This window comes from Fundulus heteroclitus, chromosome 12 (assembly GCF_011125445.2).
Source record: "Fundulus heteroclitus isolate FHET01 chromosome 12, MU-UCD_Fhet_4.1, whole genome shotgun sequence".
NCBI classification, from domain to species: domain Eukaryota; kingdom Metazoa; phylum Chordata; class Actinopteri; order Cyprinodontiformes; family Fundulidae; genus Fundulus; species Fundulus heteroclitus.
Window position 1 is genome coordinate 5,466,489 of NC_046372.1, and position 22,655 is coordinate 5,489,143.

The following is a 22,655-nucleotide window of genomic DNA, read 5'->3' on the forward strand; positions in this document are numbered from 1 at the left end:
CACAGCTCTTAAAATATGAAAGCCTAATAAATTCTGCGGTCCATTCAGCCGGTGCACAGCCGACATGAATATTGCACACATGGATGTTGCTATGATGATTGTGATTTGACATATTGTGCATGAAATCACTTTTTTTCCACATTGCAGTGACAGCAATGGCCTTCCATACTGAGTGCATTAAGGAGATTTACTTAAAATAAAAAGGAAAAAATTCATCAATTATTAGTTATCTATAAAGCTAAAACATTAAATAAGAAGTCTCGGAGTTTTGAAAAGACATTTTAAAAAACACTTTTATACCTGGTGTGTGTTTGTAAAGGTGTTTACTGTATCCAGGTGTGTCATCTAGAGACAGCGTGAATCACAACACGCTGCAGCACTAAAACTAATCGGCCCCTTCAGCTTCTAGCGGCCACTTTAGAAACACGTTTCAGCACAGGCGCCAGAACCTGGACGGGTGAAAGCGTGAAAAAACCACCACGCTTTCCCTTCCGGCCATCTACAAAACTTTCCCAAAAACATAACTTCCACTACCAGGAGCAGCTCTGGGTCCCAGGGCGAGCCTTGGATCTGCGCGCCAGCCCCTCCCTGGGCAGTCCGCCTGGGGAGGGGACGGAAGCAAAGCGGGCGAAGGACCGCTAGACGTCAGCATCTCTCCACGTCGACCCAGCCGCGCTGTTCGCGGCCAGTCCGGGCTGGACGGACGGATGCTCGATGGGTTGGACTCGAGTCAGCTGGGCTGCTCTCTGAAGAAGATCCGCCTGCTCAATGACAACCTGTGCGAGAGGCTGCAAACGAGCCCAAGCAGCGGGTCGTCTTCCTGATCCATGTTGCAGAGAGATCCTGAGGGGTCCTGGAGTTCTGGACGCTGCGTGCGCCTCCTCTGCTGCATCCGTTTTCGTTGGTTTCCGTCAAACGACACGTCTCGGACTGCGTGTCGCGCCATGTCCCTCTGTCGGACTGAAGTGGACCATGAAGTTATGGGATAGCCTGACCACTTGTTTGATTCTGCTCAGTGCAGTGGGGTCCAGCTCGCTGCTCCGGAGCCGACAGCAGCAGCCTGCGCCCGCGGAGAGGAGAGAGGGAGCGCCGGAGAGTCCCCTGGAGGTCCCGCCGGTTCAGATCCGCCTGTCCGTCATCTCCCCGGACATAACCCCTGCGGAGACAGCTGGCAGACGGGATACAGGCGGGAAATGTAAGCGCTTATAGTTATGCAAAAATGCTTTATTAAAAAAAAAAAAAAAACTCGATTGAAAAATATGCATTTCGACTATCACGTTTCTGATTGTCTTAAACCATAAATCACGTTTTTGTTTGCGTTTAATGTTTTGTGAAAGAAGTTACTTGAGAAACATTTTACTGAAACGCACTTTATTGTAACTTTAAAAACACAACCATTCCCACTTTTTTTGAAGTTTTCTTCAAAATGGATTTGGTGACTAAATTTAATTCCAGTCATATTCCAGCAATGAGGAGCCAGTCTCCCAACCTGGTTTCTTTATGCTTATATGCATCCATTTATTACAGTAATCGTTTCACAAAACAGTATCTTGTTGAACTTTTTAAAATATGTCCAGGGTTAGAAATAGAAGAGGCTTCTGGCTATTTGTTCAACGTGAGATATTACAAAAAGAACCACTTTTTTCTATTCTTAATTAAGCTTAATGCACAGTGAATGCAGTTCAAAATGTATTTTAACATATCTGTTTAATAAATAAATTAATGGATATGATCAATTAGCTGACATGAGGGAAGTGTTGACCTCTACTAAAGCAAAACATCCTCTATAGTGGACTGTGGAGCATATTCCAATAGGTCAGTAGGTTAAAAGGCTTGCTGACAGGGAAGTGATCCTGGATCAAGTCCAAACTTTTTTATGTCTCCCTCCTTTGCAGTTCTGTTTAAATTTGTGTTTTTAAATGTTTAAGTGGAAATACTTAGTAACTTTTTTTCCAGGCTTTAATGAAATGACCAAAAATCTGTCCACTTTTTGAAGATAATTTAAATATGTATATTTTTGACCGAAACATGCAGACTGAAGTAATCACTTTAACGTGTGCTCTCATCACTGACTAAGGTTAAACATAAAGCCAGAATCAGAATCAGACATACTTTAATAATCCCAGAGGGAAATTACTCAAAGCCCACTGAAGGTGAGAAGTCTCACCAACTTCTGTGAAACTAAAACAAGAGTTTTACATCACACAGTATTAAATGTTTGTTGAATCTATTGAATGGCATATGCAGCAGGCATTCAGAGGAGCCGTTTAAGCTTAATTATGTTTTCAATGTTAACTGTGTTTTCATCTGCTATTTAGGTCCAATTTAAAACCTAAAATACACAGTTGTTGTATGTTTCTCAGTCTCTCCCAACTATCGCTGACAGGATACACTGTAGACAGCTCCTAAATCCATCGACGGGTCTACAGAGAGACACATAACCATCTCCACAAACACTCACGTCCAAAAATCTATCTAGAATCACCAGTTCGCCTAACGTGAATGTTTTGGATTGTATGAGGAAGCTGGAGTCCCCAGAGAAAACCCTGGCATGCACAGGGAAACATGTGAAGTGCATAAAGAAAGGCCCTGTACAGATTGGAACCAGAAACATTCTTGAGGTCACCCCAGCTGTCCATCAGATAATATTGAGTTTACCTGCTTCTTTAGCAAGGCTCTTACTCATCTGTTATGATAAGATGTGTTGAAGGGCTTAAAATGCAGGTGGGATGGTGTGAAACCAAGTAATTACTTTAGGAGTAGTCCAAAACTAACAGCCGAAGGCACCAAAATCATCAGACAAAACTCCAAAGAAACTCGGAGCTATGGGATGATAACAGGAGGGAATCCCTGGAGACTAGCCAGCACGGAGTGGAGGAGGGAGTAACAGGAGGAGCTGACAACCACTGAAGGAGGCCCGAAGCAACTGAGAGGACTAAAAGAAGCAGAAGATCAAATGAATAAAGAAAAACAGATCAACGTAAACTCAGCTATGAACCCTAGAACCTACTTTAAAATGTGAAACCAAGCCATAAGAAAAATTACAGTTGCTGAAAGCTAAAATTATTGGAATACTTGAAAAAAAAACAACAACAACAACAGTGAGACATGACAATTTAAAGCTGCAGTAGGGAATTTTTAGAAAAGCATGGACTAACGCCTTGCTCACATTGAATGCGTTGTGGGTTGCGGTCCTGATCCAGCACCGGTTTTCCACAAACCCCGACTCACACTGCACCTAGGTCAGCTGGTCTCCGGTTGCGGAAACATCAGTGGCGAGAACAGCAGCTCATGTGGTCCTTTCTGTTGCTATCCCTTATAAATTATTAAATAACGGCCATGGTTTTAATTTTTTTAAGGCAAAACTCGTTATCTGTGCGCTTAAATATCCCATTTCATCCCCTCAAAGCCCCTTTGTTTCCTCGTGTTTCTGTATCGCCGTTTTGTTTACACCCTGTCAAGCTACCTAAGTTGGTGTGAGGATTTTATTCTGAAATTCACCTGAACTTTATATAGTATAGCGCCGGACATTTCCTGTTTAGCTTGTGAAATTCTGTGAAATTCAGAACCTTGATCCAGTTGATCTGGTCAAACTTCACTTTTTGCAGAATATTTTTGCAGCGCCGCATGGCTTTGGTAACCAGACCCGCAACTCATGTGAGTTGACTTATTGATTTGTAATTATTTGGGTTCCTTGCCGCGCCGCGACCGGATCTGCACAGCGTTCAGTGTGACTGAACAAGGGTGACTGACCAATCACAACCGGACATTACCGCTGGCTCTGATTGGTTGCTTCTGACCGGGAGTGGTGTAATTCTGCAAATGGCAGTAGGACCACTGGGAGAAGCCAGAAGAGCTTGATTTTTTTTCACAGATTATCTGTCTCATAGTTCACTGTCAGGATGTAGTGACAGTTTTAACAAATGTGTAAAAAATACATTTATACAAAATGTACTTACTGCAGTCCTCTGCACCATGACAGTGTCTCCATCCTCCATTCTAAATTTTAGTGCAATAAAATGTGAAAAAAAATTAAACAAATATGTATCTATCAGTTTAACAAATAGACTAAAAGGGGATGGAACCAAGTGTGGTTTATTGATAAAGTCCACAAGTAAATGGGACTTAAGATGAAAACTGTTGATCTGTCAACGCTTTAGCCATAGACTCCTGAAGTAAATGTGAATTTGCGTTCTGTCCTATGCCCTCAAACATCATTGTCGTAGCGTTAGCTTGTAGCATTAGCCTGTAAGATTGTTTACCTTTTTGTTAAAGGATCCAAGTTCCCTTATCCTCCTGCAAAAACCTTATAAAATCAATTTCTAAATAAATTACACAACTGCTCTCTTATGATGACCATAAATGGCTGATATATCTTAATTATAGCACATTATCAACTGTCTTATTGATAATTATAAATGGACTTCATTTGTAAAGTAAATATTAATTAGTTTGAGTAGGATTGATGGGAATAAAAGAAACTACATATCGGTACAACATATAGTTTTAATAACCAGCCAGGAAAGACATCTGACTGACATCAGGCATGTTTTTGCGATACTGAAATTTTTTTTATTAATGTGTTTCAGACACGATTGAGGAGCTCATCCAAAGTGACAGAAATGTTATGGACTTTATCAAAGTAGTGATCAGAAGAGTGCGTCGCTCCTCCTCTGCAGAGCCTCCATCTACCTCCTTCTCCTCCCACCTCAGCGAAAACTGGAGCAGCAGAACTCGGCACAGAAGGGAGAGGAGGAAGGGAGCAAAGCTGAGGAGGAGCAAAGAGAGGAGAAGGGAAAATAAAGGAGAAATGAGCAGGAAGAGCGGAAGAAGAGGTGGCGTTGGACGGGGACAGGGCTGCGTGCTGAGACAGATTCAGCTGAACGTCACGGACCTGGGCCTGGGCTACAAATCCAGCGAGGAAATGATTTTCAGATACTGCTCAGGACCCTGCAGAAAGTCCGAAACCAACTATGACAAAATCCTCTTTAACCTGGTCAACAAAAGGAAGCTCCCCGCCAAAGAGACGCCCCTGCAGGCTTGCTGTCGTCCAATCGCGTTTGACGACGACCTCTCGTTTCTGGACGACAACCTCATTTACCACACCGTGAGGAAACACTCTGCCAGAAAATGTGGCTGTGTTTAGAAGGATCTGCCGACTGAATATGTTTCATTTGAAATAAGATGTTGAATTGTTTTTTTTGTTGTTGTTTTTCTTTTGTCCTTACATTTTTATGTGAAAGCTGTACTTCACGGAGGGATTGTGAATGAAATTCAACAGGTGGCGGTATTCAAGTGTTCCTTTTTCATGATTCACTTCTTTTTTTTACGCCTCATCTCCAGCAACATGCATCATTTCTCTTTACAGTTTTCAAACTACAAACATTCACAAAATGTCATTATGGTTACATAATGACAATAAAGACTCTTGATTCTTGATATCGATCCTGAAAGAAAGAGCTCTCTTGCAATAAAGACTCTTCCCTCTGGAATATGTTAGTCGCGTATGATATTTAACTTATGAAGATCACAATGTTTTAACTTATTGATATTTATTACACTTTTATAAAGGAATAAATGTTATTTATTGCCGTGAAGGGCTATGTCAGGATCTGATAATTGTTTACATCAAACCGATTACGATGAGAGTTTAGGCATTAGGAGGGGATGTTTAAGGTTCTTTGTAGACTTCCTGCAAAGTCAAGTAAGGATGCGGTTTTTCCCTTTGCACCATTTGCGTATCAGTCGTTCAGTTGTAGTTAAATAGAACGCTGACTCGTCAAGTCAAAAAGAACATAAAATGTGATCTTTACTTTTACATGTTCAACATTAAAGTACTACACAATGTTTAAATAAAACAAAGTCTCATTTCTGTTAAACAGGAATCCCTAAATTGTAGATTAATAAAAGAGATATTTTTAAAAGAAAGACATGCAATCGTTGGGGTTAATTGTCTTCAAAGAAAATTGTATCTAGCAACTGGAACAGGACGTGGGCCACTCTTCCTTTGGACAAGTTTGCTTTTTCACCCAAGTTTAGCAAATGGGTCCTCCCAAGTCTGCTTTTGAATAAAAGCTGTTGCATGTTTGTGGTCTTTCTCTTCATGAACTCTTTGGATGCCCTTGCCATAAACTAAATGCATCGCTAATATCTCAGATGTTTCACATGTCTTCTGCGTAATGTTAAGTTTAATCTGTCTGATGCTTGTATAAGAGCAGCCTGAATAAATGATAAATGAGTCTTTTTATCAATTGTGACATTCCAGTGTTGACTAACTGCTTGCTATGCAGAGTTCCCCCAGAGGTTAACGTCATCCTAAATAACTTACAAAAACAGTGACAATGTTAATTAGAACATTTAGGAAACATTGAAACCAAACAATAACTGATTAATCTGCTGTCTGAAGTGTTGTTGGCTTAAAAACAAGTTATAACTCCCCACTGGCATCCCATGTAAAGATGTGTAGAAAGCCTTAAAATGTTTTGTTTGAGCAGCAAAACAAAAAATATGGTCCATTCTGATAATCTCTTATCTGGCTGTCCTGCTGAAGGATGATTTGCTTTTAGAGACTGTGGTATTCTCCTCTGAAATGCCCTGGTTCACATGCACTTTCCTCCAGGGTGGTAGAGATGCTGTTTTACATATTCTTTCCTTTGTTTTCTGTCAAGCTCAGCTTCAGTATTTGTTTAAAAAATAAAAAACTTTTTGTCCAACCGCAGCACATGCGGTTCCAGTAAAAGTCCCAGCAGTGTTTATAACAAACTCCAAACATAAGTTTGCGGTGGTACAGCAGAGCAGGCTTTTTGCTGCCATTTGTTTTCCCACAGAATAAAAGTCATCACATTGCAGGTTGGGTTTTTCATTTGATAGGTGTGAAAATAAACATGAAAGATGACTGGATTTAACCCAGCGGTTGAAAGAACAATAACAAAATTGACCTATGGCTTAACGGCTAAGTTTTCAAAAACAGATTTATCATGGTTCTCACTGCAATAAGTATGTCTAAGACCCCATTTCCAAATGACGAAGACTGAAAAGGGGAGAAAATCAACATCTTCTCAGCAGGTAGACTAAGCTTTACATCCCTGATTACAAACATGAACGTTTCCGTGTTTCTGTGGTTTGGCTGCCTCTTTGTTCACCTTGCTTGCCAACACCATGATGGCAGGTAATACATGACACTAAATGACCAGTTTTGTCTTAAATGCCAAATAAAGAACTAATAAAACAAACAAAACAACGAAATATCATTTAGTCCTTTGTAGATGGCATTTTTATTATATTTACAGTATTAGACAAATTGGCTTATGCCGATTTTCCAGTTTGTTTTAGAGCCGGGTGACTAAAACCATCAATAAATATTTTTCTTCTTGTGATTAAAGGACCGGTGTGTAAAAAGAATAAAATGATTATAAATCCTTGCAAAAAAAACAGAACTGCAGTTCATTTTCTGTTCTTTTAACCTCTACCTGAAATTTTTTGTTTTGATTGGTATTTTTATTCCAACATATTAAGTGTAACTCATAAGTCCTTGACATGATTAGATGTTTGTGATAAGTGAACATTGATAACAACACATGGTTCTTGTAAAATATTTCTCAAATAACTTTATCCTCAGGAAAGAAAATGTCTATACATTTTCTCATAAACTAAAAAAAAAAATTGGAACTCGATTTACAATAAAGCCTTTAGAATAATCAAAAACAAGCAATGCTGCTGTCAGCCTGTGTCCTGATGACGTAGGAGAAGAAAAAAAATCACGAGAAAAGAGAAGACTTAATTTTTTTCAGATGGGATGACAGGAAGTAGTACTTCACAAAGAGAATATGATCTATAGCTTAGCACTTCCACTAAATGAACATAAAGCAGGCAAGACGATGACTTTAAGTGCCGGAAGATCTTACAGCATAAAGAGAACCGAGAGGTTTGGAGCAGATGTTAAGAGAGAAAGGAGGGAATATTTAGAGGCAGTGTGATTAAAAGGTGGAAAAACATCAAGAGACGACAATGAAGACAAAGATGCTGGAACTGGAGAACTCAGGAGCAGAAGCTGTGTCTCACTTCAATAACGAGTGTGGTCGATATTTGATCTGCTTCTGCTCTCTCACGTTTCCCCTTTATAGCTTTGAGTCACCGCAGCCTCACTGAACAGCTCAGCCCAACAAGTAATCTTCCATCTGTTTAATCGCAGCATCTATTCTGTCCCGTACGTTTTGGCCGAACTTACCCAAAAACGAAGCAGTACGGTCAGAGCACGGATGCATTCAGGATTTCAGGTATGGTTGGGATTCTGCTCCACCAGCTTTGTAAAAATTTAAACTCGTAATGTCAAGACACTTTGATCTATGAAATTTAAACATGCTGTAGTAATATTGGATCATAGATTGTAATGGGGAAAAATGTGTAGCTTAAATCTTTGAAAAGATACCAGTCTGTAATATCTGTGACTATGTCAGAAAAAGCTTAAACCAAGTTACCCCCTATCTAAACCAATGAGTGCTTATGATGTTCAAGTGAAAGAGCTGATTTCTTTTTCTTTTTTCTGCTCTTATTGTTCATACAGAAAGAGAATACACGCAAGAGTTGTGCTGCATGAAATAAAGGGCAAGCAGGACATAAAGAAAACCTGCTTTTATTACAGCACATCAAAAACGAGGGATTAGACTTCTCATTGACGTGTTTTGTGTTTAAATAACACCAAATGCATTTTTGAATTTATTCACCACAGCATATCAGGGTTTGATGAATCAAATCATAGCATTGTGCACATTCAGTTGTGGGGAACGAACGCTGCAGATATCCGCACGCCATCCCCCTGTGATATCCTTTTATCATTTTTAGACTGTACTGCAAAAGTGAATAGTAAGTATGCTTCTTTGATCTTTGGTTAGAAATTGACAGACGCTAAAATACACAAGAAGTGCAACAAAAACAAGAGTTTAAAAGATTTAAAAAAATTACTACAGCCACAAATTCCTGAGTAAATATCCCTTAATATCATACTTTTCTGAAAATATGTTGAAAATTGAGTAAAACAACCTTAGCTTGAAAATAAATAATAAAATACATATTTCCCTTTATACAGGGAAGAAATTTGCCTCTGTGATTAAGCCGTCCCTTAGGGAGCAGTGCTGCCACACTGGGAGGTGCACAGGGAGAAATCTGTGGTCAAGGGTCTTGCTCAGGGGGAACCGGACTGTCAGATTGAGTTTCAAACCGGCAATTTTTGCTGTCTGTCCAAGACACAAACACTTGGCTCCCTAACCACTTGGCCAACACTCTCACCCCAGATTTAAACCTAGGGGGGGAGGAAAAAACCTGAATGAGATGAGTAAGACGCACTTTGAAAAGAAGTGGATTTTTATGTCTGATTTAAAACACTCAGGAGGCCTGTGCATCCAGAGCTAAAGCAGCCAATTCACAACATCCTGATGTTTTCGGTTTGGAGCGAGGAACAACAAGGAGGTCTTGATCAGAAGAGCTTAAGGGTTTCGAAGGAGTAGAAGGAGTAGGACGTGGGAGTCTGATTGTTTATGGCTTTGCAGACAAGACGAGAAGCGAGCAGACCAGTGATATAAGAGTAAAATGGGGTTTTGGTGCAGAGTCTGGCAGCAGGGGGGTTTTGAGCCACCTGTAAATGAGAAACAGAGTCTTGGCTGAAGCAGAAAAACAAAAGTGAGATTTTTCAAGGATGCATAAATTACGATTTCTTCCTGCTGAAATGATAACAGAGGATGTATCTATTATGTTCTTTAGATCAGTGGTTTTCAGTATTGGTCTTCGTGACACAACGTCCTTCATGTTTTAGGCTTTTGCCCAGGCTCCACACGTCTTTCTTAAATAAATTGGTGATGAAGAGGCTTCTGCAGCCCCCTGATGGCTGCTTAGAAGGTAAAGCAATCTTTTGATTCAGGCGTGAAGCAGAGACGTATTGAGACTATGTAGGACAGTTGGACACGAGGAACAGGAAAAAAAAAAACACTGTTTTAGATGATACTAGCTGGACTCAATTAACTTTTTGTGTGTGTGTGTTTTTCCCCCTCGACATCTCAGTTTAAGCAGACATTATTTTTATGAAGAGCAGTTCTTGAAAGAAGCTATCAGGGATTTAATTCGGGCCCAACACCAGATTTTATATTGAGGCCGGTGCCTATCTCGAGCCGAAGTCTTGTGTATTTAAAATTAACACAATTAAACAAGAAGTACAAATGCTTTGTAATCCTCTGGACAAATGAGTTGACTGGGTACACAACGGTGATGCTGTCTACAAGAAGGTGCAGAGCGGTCTGTGTGTTGCGAGGTGTTGCCTTTTTTTCATAGGTCTGTTGTTTTCTGATCCCTCTATAGCTGTTCCTACAAAGAAAGATTTTTATGAAAATAGAAAAAACATACAGGACACCCTGAGAGTCCTCTTAACAACATCAATTTAACAACACAGTGCCTCCAATTAGAGTCTCCTTCCGTAGTTCCTTAAAACATGTAATTTCCCTTTGGACTGACATTGCATTTCTGATTCAGGATGAAAATCAGAAACAGGTCTATAAAATAGAGCTAAGTATACAGCCTTGAGGTACCCTGCTGTCGGAGGCCATGACGAGGACGCACTGGTGTTACAAAATCTCTAGCTGCTTACAGGCTGTTTTTCTGACATCTTCCATGCGAAGGGGCTGAAGAGAAAGAGAGGCTAGAGTGTCAACGACAAACTCACAGCCAATGAGCAGCGTAAAACCCAATCCCAAGTGTCAACTGTTACCGGGCCCAGGACAGAAAGGATAAATCACAATACTGTCACCTATTGCTCCAGACAACGGAGGAAACCACAAGAGCCGAGCAGCAGTCAAAGCGTAGTGTCGGTTTCAGATGAGTCGTCTGTTGCTTTGTTCCTGGCGACAGACGAGCTTGTAATGAACGGATAGAGTTTCTCTGTTGGACTGTGAAGGGGTGGTGTTCCAGACAGGTGCTAAATACCGAGGGAACTGGATTAGTTGACACGTTGTTGATATATGGAAAACTTTGGAGACAAGCACTAAGTCTCCCGTACAGTTTAAACTGCTTGGTGTTTGTTTTTAGGCTCACAAGCCCGTGGTAAAACAACAAACGAGGCATCGACTAATCAGCTGTTTCGTTTGATAGAGAACTGTTAATTGGTAGTCACAGCAATTAGGTCCTCGCTGAGCAAATTTTGCAGACCCGAGGTAAATGTTACGAAATACACCCCTCAGCTTCATGTGAACGATATGTTTGTTTTGTTTTTGTCTTGCTCAAAATTCACCCGACATTGAGTTTTGTCAAAGTTACCACCGTGTTCTCGGTATTATTTGATTAGCTTTGTTTTTTGGTTTGGTGAAATTAGATTCATGAATGCGGAAAATGGCGCGCTGCAGAAGCTGTTGGTTTGTAAATTAGTTATTTCAATGTATTTATTTATTTATTTTTTTTCAAATTTGTTACATTCCTTTTTTTTTGTGGAAATCTGTTATGACCTAGGGGCTCGAAGCTTGAATCAGGCAGGTAGTTTTTTTGTTTTTGTTTTGGACACTCCACCTGTGCATGACTTGGTTTGTGTTTGTTTTTGTGAGCTACTCCATCATCCACCTACAGTAAAAAAAAAAGAAAAGCATGCATGTTCAGTTGAACGGCCAATCTAAATTGCCCTCAGGTGAGAGTGTGTATGTCCTGTGTGTCCCTGTGTTGGTATTGATGGACTGCCTTTCTCCTTATTTACTGGAGATAGGCAACACCTGCAAGGAATAAGCAGGTATAGAAAAAACGGATGGATGGATGTGTTGTTCTCCTTTCCTATCTCACCTGATCATGGTTACTAATCAGCACACCTGTCTCACATGGACTCATTACCTCCTTTGTCATCTGTCTCTTGGCCTGTTTACTCTTTCACCATCTGTCATCTTCCTCAGCTGTCTTGGCTGCTCTTTACAAGTTCATATTTGTCAAGTTTTGTTGCTTTAGCCGAGTTAGAATGTGCCTCACCGTTATCTACTCTCTGTATCCCCCTTGGTTTAGGAAATAAAACCTTTCAGTCTTCATTACTAGCTGCCTCAGTTCTCTATTTGGTTTCTTCATCTATAAATTGATTGTTTGAGAAAGATGGGTGAATATTTATCGAATGAAATTGAATGTACAGTGCTGGAAGAGCCTAAGGAAAATAAACAATCCAGACCAACCTGGCGCTATGTTAAAAAGTAATCACTACATTTGTTCAATCATAAATCTTCTTTTTTTCTTCTTTTTTTTTTAAATAGTGTCCTGTCTGGCAATGTGGCAATAACAATTGTTGTCTTAATGCCAGAAAGAGCCCAACAGATTTTATTCTCACAAGTGGAGCATTATCGCTTTCGCCATAGTGCTCTGCTTGATTTATATATGTAAATAGTTTTATTATGACTTATGTAGGGAATAATTAATGTCATGTGGACACTACATTGAAAAGTTAGAAGAGAGAAAATCAGAAGAAAAAAAAGGAGAAAAGGTGAAAGAAAGAGGAGACAGAAGAGAGAGATTGACAAAACTTCATCAGTCTGCTTCATTACCTGCAAAGAAAGATGTAAAAAAAAGAACAGCACAACCAACTGATATAGAACTACAGAAACAATACAGCAACACCTTGATACGATCACTAAATTATATACAGTATTTAATCAATATGAAATGTATAAAGTGGTAGCTGAAGATAAAAATTGGTGAGTATGTAAGTAACCGGATCCAAGCACCTGTAGGTGTTTATGATCGTGCGCTTGTGTATGTGAGGTTTATTCTTGGGGAAAATGCTCAATAGTGGTTGTGAAGAGAAATGTTATGTTCACTGATGAGACAAAAGTGGAACATTTATAAGGTTCACGTCCTGATGAATATGAAGTAATAATAGCCAAACATGGTGGTGGTAGTGTGATGGTCTGGGGTTGCTTTGCTGGTTCAAAAGATCCTGAAGGAAGATGTCCAGCCATCAATTTGGGACCTTAGGCCCAATTGCAGTTGGGTTCTGCAGCAAGACAATGATCCAAAGCACATAAGCAAGTCCACCTCTGAAAGGGTCAAATACAGAAAAAATAAATTAATTAATTAAAGACTTTGAAGTGGTTTGGTCAAAGCCGAATTAATTCCAGACTTTGACCTGTGGCTTGAAAACCTTCGACTGTAGCTGAATAAAACAATCCTGCAAAGAAGAGTAGGCCAGAAATGCCCCCACAGCTTTTTCACATGTGCCTGGTTGATTTGAATAGCTTCCCCCCCCCCCCCCCCTTCAAAAACAAAAAATATGTTATTCAGGTCATAAAAATGTCTCAAACCTTTATAAGTGACTAAAAAAGCAAGAATAGAAGAAGTTAAATTGTGGCACACTTTGTTTAGTGATGAAAAGTAATTCCATGTTGATGATATTCAAAAGCAGCACTGGTACTCAGATTTCTTGAGAAGCTTTTTTACAAGAGAAAGAAAATTGTCTGTATGCCTGAGTTTCCATGTATTGGTTGAGTTAAGTCATTGATGATAACCAAATGTCATATAACATGCCTGTTCATAAGAGGCTCTGTGAGGCTCTGCTGAAGCACAGTGTCTGCCAGTGTGACTCAAGCTACGTGATTTCTGCATAAGTCACAGAGGGTGAAAGGAAAATCATCTAGAAGGAACCCAGCTGAGCCATTTGATGACATTACAAGGCAACGATAATCTTATCTGTTTGTGGAACGCACAAAAGAGCTCAAAGATCCGATGTCGTCTTGCAATCCAAGCTGTTTGAAAGTTGTTTTCCGATCAAAAACATCATAAAAGGATTTTGATCCTGAAAACAGAGGTTTGGCCCCTTGACAGAGTTCACTGCTGTGAAAAAAAAAAAAAACACTGCGGCGCTGTCTCTGCAACACAAAACAGAGCACTGCAGCACTGATCATCAACTGGTACTATCGCCAAACCTCCAGTCTGGACCATCAGCTGCAGATCCCCCACTTATCAGTAGCCCCCCCACTTCTCCCTCTCACACACGCTTGAGATGGAGAATACATGGGTTTTGGCTGTGGTACGTGAAAGACCACGAGGAACAGTCGGCACCGTCTTTTAGCATCTGGTCCATTGAGCAAAAAAACATTCCCCAAAGAATGTTTTGAATTTTGCACGGATTTTAAATTTTGCTGTACAGAAAGTAAAGTCGTAGCGGTGAAATACAACCGAGAAAGATCAAAAGAAAAAGGCCATGTGGGTTTTTAACAGCTAAAGCAACGTTAGATTGTTGGAGTTTTTTTCTGATGTGATTGGATCATTCATTCTGAAGTTACAGGATAGGGGGGAGATAATATTTTGACCCACTTTGTTGCCGTGAATGAAAAGTATCGGCTGCGTGTTGTCCAGTGAGAGGTGTCAGATGGTTAAAATATTCATGTGAAACTTGAGAAAATGCTTTCCAACCCTGTGCCACTACCTCACACCTGTGCTGCATCATGTTGTGTGTTTATTGAAACAAGCTTACGTACTAATTTAAATGTATACGCACATATGCACGGATGAGACGTTGGCTTAAATCCTTAGTTTGTTTGATTTTTATTATTTGGTTTTAATCCAAAAATCTTAAGATTTTTCTTAAAGGTTCCTTCTTTTCCATATGGAAAAGAAATAGAAAAAAAAACAATGAATTCAATCATCTCCAGTTTATGTTTCATATATTGCACAGCATATAAGGCCTATATGATTTACTCTTGAATGTGGCCACTTTTGCATTTATTTCATACAATATTATACACTGAATTTTACAAGAAATGAGAAAACTATTTATGTTCTATATAAGTAAATCATATGCTAAGATATCTTTTCCATACATGTTTTGTATATCTTTTTCCATATATTACAAAAAGGTGGTAATTGCACAGTGCAGAGGTTGGCCAGAGGTTCTCTAATCAGGACTGAACTGAGCTAAATGCAACTCAGATAGTTAGACCATGTGTGTACATACAATGTCCACTGTCCAACTCGATTTTATGTCAGCTACTGAACACACATTGCTGTAAATGATAGAAAAAGGGAGCTCAAGTTGGGTTCCTGAGCTGATAAGGAAACTTTCTAAACACAATACAACTACGATTTTTGTCTCGCCCTTGGAATCTGTCAGCTACCACTCCTGCCCAGAGTCACCACAGAACATCTGCCCACAGTTGCCTGTGTGCCCCTGCCCATAGCCGTCAGCGCCTTGCCTGCACCAGTGCTTGCTTTGTCCTATGAATAAACCTTTCAAATACGCAACAATGTCTGGCTCAGATATCGGCTTCTCCGTTTGTTCTGGCATTACACTTTATTTCTGTTAGCTGTAGACATAGGCATATACATAGACACACTTTATTGTCATTCAACTGCACATACACAATGTACACTTGAGTGAAATTTTGTTGCAAGGCTCCAAGTAAAAAACAGAGGACAAAAGAGAAAGAGCGTATATCCAAAAAATATATAAAAAACACTTTTACATATATAGAAAAGTTATGTGTAAGACAATAAGAATAGCGCAAGTTAATGTACCAGCAGGATGGATTGCAGCAATGACTGGACCATATGATATTGCAGACTGATTGCAATAGAGTTCATCGTGTCCATTTATAGTGACTTGTTGTGTATGTATGGGAGGGAGATTATTGGGAGTTTAGTAGTCTTATGACATGTGGAATGAAGCTGTTGTGGAATCTGGTTGTTCTGCTGAACCTTTTGCCAGAGGTCCATGATGGTGGTGGGAAGGGTCTTTTACGGTTGGCTGAGCCCTGGCCATGCAGCATCTATGAGCAGTGTCATGAACAGACGGAAATGCAGTCCCGTTGAGTCTCCCCGCTGTCCTCACCACTCTCTCTACACATTTCCAGTCTGAGGAATTGCAGGCTCCAGACCAGCCAGCGATGCAGCTGGTCGATATGGTCTTTATTGTTCCTCTGTAGAAGACTGACAGCTGCTGTAGAAAGTGGTGAGGATGGGGGGGGGGGGGTGATTTATGTTTGATTTATTTCACATCCAGCTAATAAAAATTTAAGATTCTAATTTAAGATTAGAATATTGCACTAGACTAACTTGATGCCAAGAAATTTAGGATGAACAAAATTAATCATAAGGAAATAAGCATTATATATATATATATATATATATATATATATATATATATATATATATATATATATATATATATATATATATATATATATAGCAAAGAAATTTATAACTACACAAAAGAGATTCAAAACCAAAACATCCTGAGATTGTGACATAGCAACTTGCCCTATCCTGACAAAGCGGAACACTATTAAATTTACAACCTTCACCTCCTACACCTGCATATGCTGTAAACAAAAAAGGGGTCCAACAAAAAAAAAAACGACGCATACTTCCTAGACGTAACAGGAATTGATGTCCTGGAAAATATGCTTCATTTCTTCACATTTAGCCCCTAGCAAGAACTGTAATAATACACAACATGCGTGGCACGATAAAGGACAGTGTGAGAGCAGTTTAAATTTTTGGTTGAAGCTCTTGTCGTGGTGATGGGTGTTTTCACTCTGATAATTAATACATGTTTAGTGTGTCAACATTAATACTAACATTATGCCACCTGAACTGAAATACTTATAAGGTAATCAGTCAGTCTTTCCAAGTAATTCTGGGTATAAGGGAACTGACAATTAAACATTAATTAAAACATAGAGTAAAGGAACAGACTTTTCGTTTTAAAACGGGGATTCTGCGGAGTACTTCTGGATTATCAGCACCTTACCTCTAGCAGAAGGCGTTCAGTATATGCTATGCTTGTAAAATCATAGAGCCCTGCTACATAAAGCGAAAGCACAAATACGGAACACCTTTTCCAAAATACTAATTTAAATTCAAACATTAAGACCTTTAGATTGAGTTCACCACACAGCGGTAGTTTTTTTCTACTTTCAACTTCTTCATCACATGTTTGCCTCGCCATTATTTTCTCAGCAGAACAAAATCCATGTTACAGTGCAAAGCTGGTCTCAGTCCGCTTGGTTTCAATATGCACACCTTGGTAGAATACTACCGACATGTCTAGCATTTTTTATATTTTTATCCATTGAAGCAGTTGTGGTGGAATTAAAGTTATATATTATGAAACAATTTTAAACAGCTTTAATCACTAATAGCCACAATATTTTAATGCAATCAATAAAAACCCATGTCAGACCCATAGTTATTACTTTCCTCACCCGTACACGACCTTGTGTTACACAAATAATGTAAATTTGACACTTGCATCTCACACACAGCAGCTGTCATTCTAAGTTTATCAAGGTTAGGAATGCGGTAAAATACCCATAGCATACATTCTTAATCCCTGAGTGTTCATTACTCTCATTGTTTAAACATTGTAAACATACAGCTCTCAAGCACCTCTGTTAAGGTACCGAGTGGAACTGCACTAATCTTCTTTCTAAACACATTACTGAGTTTTGTGGGTACGGGTGGGCCTAAGACCCCAGGAGCTAAACCAGACCTACCATTCATATTTCCCAGATGACCTCCGTTTATCCTTTTCACGTTCTGCACTTCATCTCTGCTACATCTCTATCTACCTTCCAACCTCATCCTCACCTACCCCTGCAGCTATGCAATCCGACGTTTTAACAGATTTGTAGTAACATTCCTGAGGAAAAAAACTGAAGAATCCACTGGTATCCACGCTGATTTGTGTGAATTCACATTCTACTTTTTATGTTTTATGTTTGTATCTGCCACACAGTTAGAGTGAGGAACCTTATTTCATAAACACCTCATGGATATAAAAATGTGTTAAGTTGTTCACTTTCTCACCACACTATTAACTTATGTAGTCAAACCATTATGCTAAAAGGTAATTTCGAACTGAATATTAGGCATTTAAGGTCTTATAAGAAAGGTCTTCCAAAAACACAACTAAACAAATGAACTCAGAACGGACTTTGGGAAACAGTCGACATCACCAAACATTTTTCATCAATATGGCTGGTGTGAGGAAACAGTTCAGTCCGTCAAATTTCTTGGCATCTACATCACTGACAGTCTCTCTTGGTTTAAAAAAAAAAACAAACAAACAGTTATGCGGCTTGAAAGGGTGACGTAACAACAGCATTGCATTCTGGGATACCTGGGCATCTGAAAACAGGCTTCTGTTTGATTACACCACCTTCATCCACAATGCTGCATTTGTTTTCTATTCTTTGTTTGTAAAAACATAAAAACATAGGGCAAACGTACTGTGTCATTAACAGTCACACTTGTTCACAAGATCGCTTTGGGAAAAAGAACGATGGGTTGAATTTTTAATTTTTTCCAAAATGGAATCAAAGCCAAGGAGCTTGGATCTCTGAACTAACAAAGAGACGCAGAATGGACACAGAGATTTTAGCAGGCTGCTAGTGCTAGCCTAGCCAGCTGAGGGCACCAAACAAGGTAAAAGTAAAGGAGGCCTTTTGTTAACTTTAACTTCCAGTTCCGGGGGAATCATCTTATCTATTCATTGTCCCACATGCCAATCATTATGAGAGCTCATATCCTTGCTAGTTTCCTCTTGCTGGCTGCGCATGCGCACCTTTAGTGTTTATATATCCAGTGAGCTTCAGTTTTAGCCATTTGTTGTAGCTCCACTGCTTCCACTGTATACTTCGAAAATGGCTGAGTCACAAGATGCAAATTATCTTACAAGTTTACGAGAAGAAGAGGAAGGCGTCAGAAGAAAGAAATAAGACCAGTGTGGATTTGGGAGATTCTTTCACGCGATCCCCTGAGGAACGGAAGAGTATGCTGTTGTTCAAAAAGTGACTTGGGCATTTCTTACATAAATTTCCCTGAAAAATCGTTCACTATACCTTTAACTTTTTTCTTCATCTAATAAGAGCAAAATTGCATAAAGGAAATTTTAGCTAAGTGGAGTTTAAAAAAATTGCAAAATGATGTACATTTGTCGTCATATTTTAAATATTCATATTGTTAGGTTTAAAGAAAGAAAGAACAAACATTGCACCTCAGGAAAGGAATGGGATGATAAAGCGGATTTAAAGTGTAAATCCACAGCAGGATACTATGCAATGTGAATGTTGAACCACTGCATAAATGTAATCCCACAAAAAACCCATAGAATAAAGACAGAACCGTGTTACTGTCCCAGTGAAAAACATTCCCCGGGAATTTTAATATGTATATTGCCATTTACAACCATATACTCAACCAAAGGTCTGGATTAATACTTCATGGTAGTTACATGTAAAGTTCACTTTACATGTAAAACTCTGGCTGACAAGGGAACAGTAGATTAGATGACCAGTCTGTGGTATTAGCCCAACACTCTTGAGTCAGTAGGTTATTGTTAAATGTAAGCCCAGTGTGTTGGATTCCATGAATACCTTTCAATCATTTAAAAGCATGTTATTTCATGACAGACATCTGTTTCCCTTCTGAGGCGAATGAACTCTGAAATGGATCCCACAAGAGCAGAAAATAATTCACAGGGAGCTACGAGTTTAAACTCCTGACTCGGAGCCCCTGTACCAACCCTCCATGACCTTCCATCCTCAGAAACGACCTTCTCAGGGCCTCTTGTAGTGCCTTTGTAACCCCGGTACAGCTCTAACAGAGCGAGACACACTGACAGAAATTTGATATCTCCTGCCCACTTGCTCTACCTGTCACTAATGCATCATCTAACGCTGATACAAAAAGCAACAGAATAAAAAAACTGTTTGTAAAAAGTTAAGGAATTACCTGAGTCATAGAGAAACAAACTCTGGTTAAGTTTTGCATCTTTAAAGGCTGCTTTTCACTAAAGAATGTGGACTAACAGCACATAATATGTTTATTTGCTCTTAGAGTCACTGAAGATATGCCATATGATAGAAATGTCTCCATATCGCAGTAAAGTGGGCACTATCAACACTGGCACACCCCAGAGGTGTGTCCACTCCCCTCTCCTCTTCTCTCTGTATACTAATGACTGCAGATCTCGTCTGTGTAATTCCTGAAGTTTGCAGATTCCAAGTTTTACAGAACCCACTGTCATTGGACGGAGCCGGGATGGTGATGAGTCTACATACAGACAGGAGCTGGATCGGCTGGTCCACAGGTGAGCTTAGAAAAACCTGGAGCCAGACCCTGTAAAGACTCTAGAGACAACGGTGGACTTTAGGAGACCCCCAGCGACTCTGATTAACAATTTAGTCAATGTAGCCATACTGCCCCTACCCCGTTTTTCCCTGAAATGTCTTTTTTTTTCTGTTATAGATTGTAGTTGTTGTTCTGCTTACTGTTATTTGTCTGTCTATTTTTCTTCTTCTGTTTTTTTTTTCCACAAAGCAAACTGTGGTGTCTACATTTGGGGCCAGTGGGACCTGAACCCACCAGATGCCGCTGTGGAGCTCTATGTTTGCAATTATCAGTGGAACATGATCATTCTTCATAGAGCAACATTGTAAAAAAGACAGATTCCCTTACCAATAAAACTCTATTAGAAACATTTGTGTGTATATATCTAAGTCTGCCAGAAAACTGACAAGCTCAGTAGGTTAAATCCTCTTGAGGCGCCTTGATACTGGGGCCGGTCCACCAACGTTTGTTTAAATAATGGACATCTGAATTTGCAGTGCGCATGCCCAACAGGTTCTCAGTTGACAGCCGTGGGGCACAAATCCTGTGACCCCAAGCTCGGAGCATCCATTCAAGATACTTGAATTGCACACGTTACGTTTACATTCCGCCGGATAGTGTAGGACCATCTAGGCAAGGCAAGGCAAATATATTTGTATAGCTTGACTGAGAGGCTTTCATACCCAAACGCGGGGCTATGATGATGAAAACATGTACCGTTTGAACCAATAGAAAAAATTCGACTGCAATAGCCACTGTTTAACCCTAAGAGGGCAGCACTAAGATGGTTTTTAGACAAATATTGCAAAACTAAACAAGTCCACATAAAAATTGCACAATGACATTAAAGTAGCATGCTTAGGCCAGGTTTATACAACTTGTCTGCAAAAATGTTAATTTGGGGGTGAGTTATACTTTAAGGTACAGAACAGCAGTGAAGTCTGGTCATTGCAGTTGCCTTTATGGGTGTGTCAAAAAAATCAGTACTTGTGGTTTTGAGGGCAAGTTAAGTTTAGACGTATTAATTTGTAGCATTGACTTTAATATACACAAAAAACGCTCCAAAATAAAATCTCGTTGATTGTTCTGCTCAGTTAATCCCTGCTCTGCAGTGAAATAAAAAAAAAGTCATTACATAAAGTAATCATTCGTTGGTATAACAATCTGAAACTATGATTCTGTATTTAATAAATACTGTGTTGTAATTTTATTTTCTACAGATAGATTTAAAAATGCTAGATTTGTCGTGTTTTGAATTCACATCTGTCAAAAACAATGGTGTTAAAAATGTAACCTGAAGCAAATCTTTATGTTAAAAGGAGAGTGCTGATAAGTGTAACCCACAACTTCTTTATCAGCTTTGCCTGAGTATCACATCAAGGAAAATTATTTCTGTATATATATATATATATACAACTATATATATATAAACTGTATATAATATCCCTTACAGTTGAATCAAATGGAAAAAATCTCTAACCGGTCACTCACTTGATCTGTACCTGAACAAATGATGCCCTGATTATGGTCTTTCACACTGAGACCCAAAACTAAACAAACTGTCAACAGGCAGTCAAATCACTCAAGAAGCTGCAATAAGGTACACATTACATGCAGCCGTCAAAGGGAAACATGGGCTTTAAAAACATGCTAAGGTCTGACGGAGCAGTGATTCCAAGAGCAGACTATTTGACACTATTGCAGTCCATCGTAGGTTTAAATTAAGGGCTGCCAAGTTTACTCATTTTTCTTTCAATAAGGTTTGAATCAAGATCATTTTCTAATGCATCAGCCCCTAGCTTCAGATCATGTGTCCCTGTAGCAGTGGTGTGACAATTAAGCAACATGAGTTGAGGCATTATCCACGTAAAAAAAAAAAAAAAAATCAAATCAATCAAAGTGTGGTGATGGACAGGGGCGGATTTAGGAAATTTGGGGCCCTAGGCAAAGAAAGGCATGGGGCCCTCTGAATTGAGAAAACAACACATAAAACAGACCCATTATACAGATACAGAAATTTTAATAGAATAGACATACATTATTATTATTTCTACCTTTTGTCCCTTTCTTATCCCTTTTCTTGTTGTTTTCCTCTGTTTTCTTTTGTCCCTTTCTCTAGTAGACAAGCCATGATCTGCTTATCTGTTCTCCATTTTTATTTGAATGAAATAATAGCAGGAAGTAAATCTGTGCCCATCTCTATTTCTTGGCAAGATCCTGTTCCTCACCTGGAGCGGTCCTCTCAGTACTATTGAGCAGCGTGCACGATCAGACAGCTGATTGGCCAGAGCTGGGTCATCTTCAGGAAGTACACTGTGCTGACTGCTTACCATCATAGTGGATGATGCTGGACTCTCTCAATCTGGAGGAACATTATCATTATCAAAGCCTTGCTGGATAATTCGGGCCCCCAGGAACTTGGGGGCCCTAGGCAACTGCCTAGTTTCGCCTAATGGTAAATCCGCCCCCGGTGATGGAGAGGAGTGCCTGTATCTGAGGAATCCCAGCTTCTCATCAGTGTTCTTTATGGATGATGGGATTAA

The 22,655-nt window shown here is 39.5% G+C and overlaps 1 protein-coding gene across 1 annotated transcript; it reads left to right on the top strand.

Annotated features, from left to right (window-relative positions):
- The first annotated feature begins 434 nt into the window (after positions 1-434).
- LOC105939941 (glial cell line-derived neurotrophic factor) lies at positions 435-6,087 on the top strand. Its single transcript, XM_012882317.3, has 2 exons — positions 435-1,195; positions 4,590-6,087. Exons 1-2 carry the CDS (start codon positions 769-771, stop codon positions 5,144-5,146), a joined length of 984 nt encoding a protein of 327 aa, XP_012737771.3. The 5' UTR covers positions 435-768; the 3' UTR covers positions 5,147-6,087.
- The last annotated feature ends 16,568 nt before the right edge of the window (positions 6,088-22,655 follow it).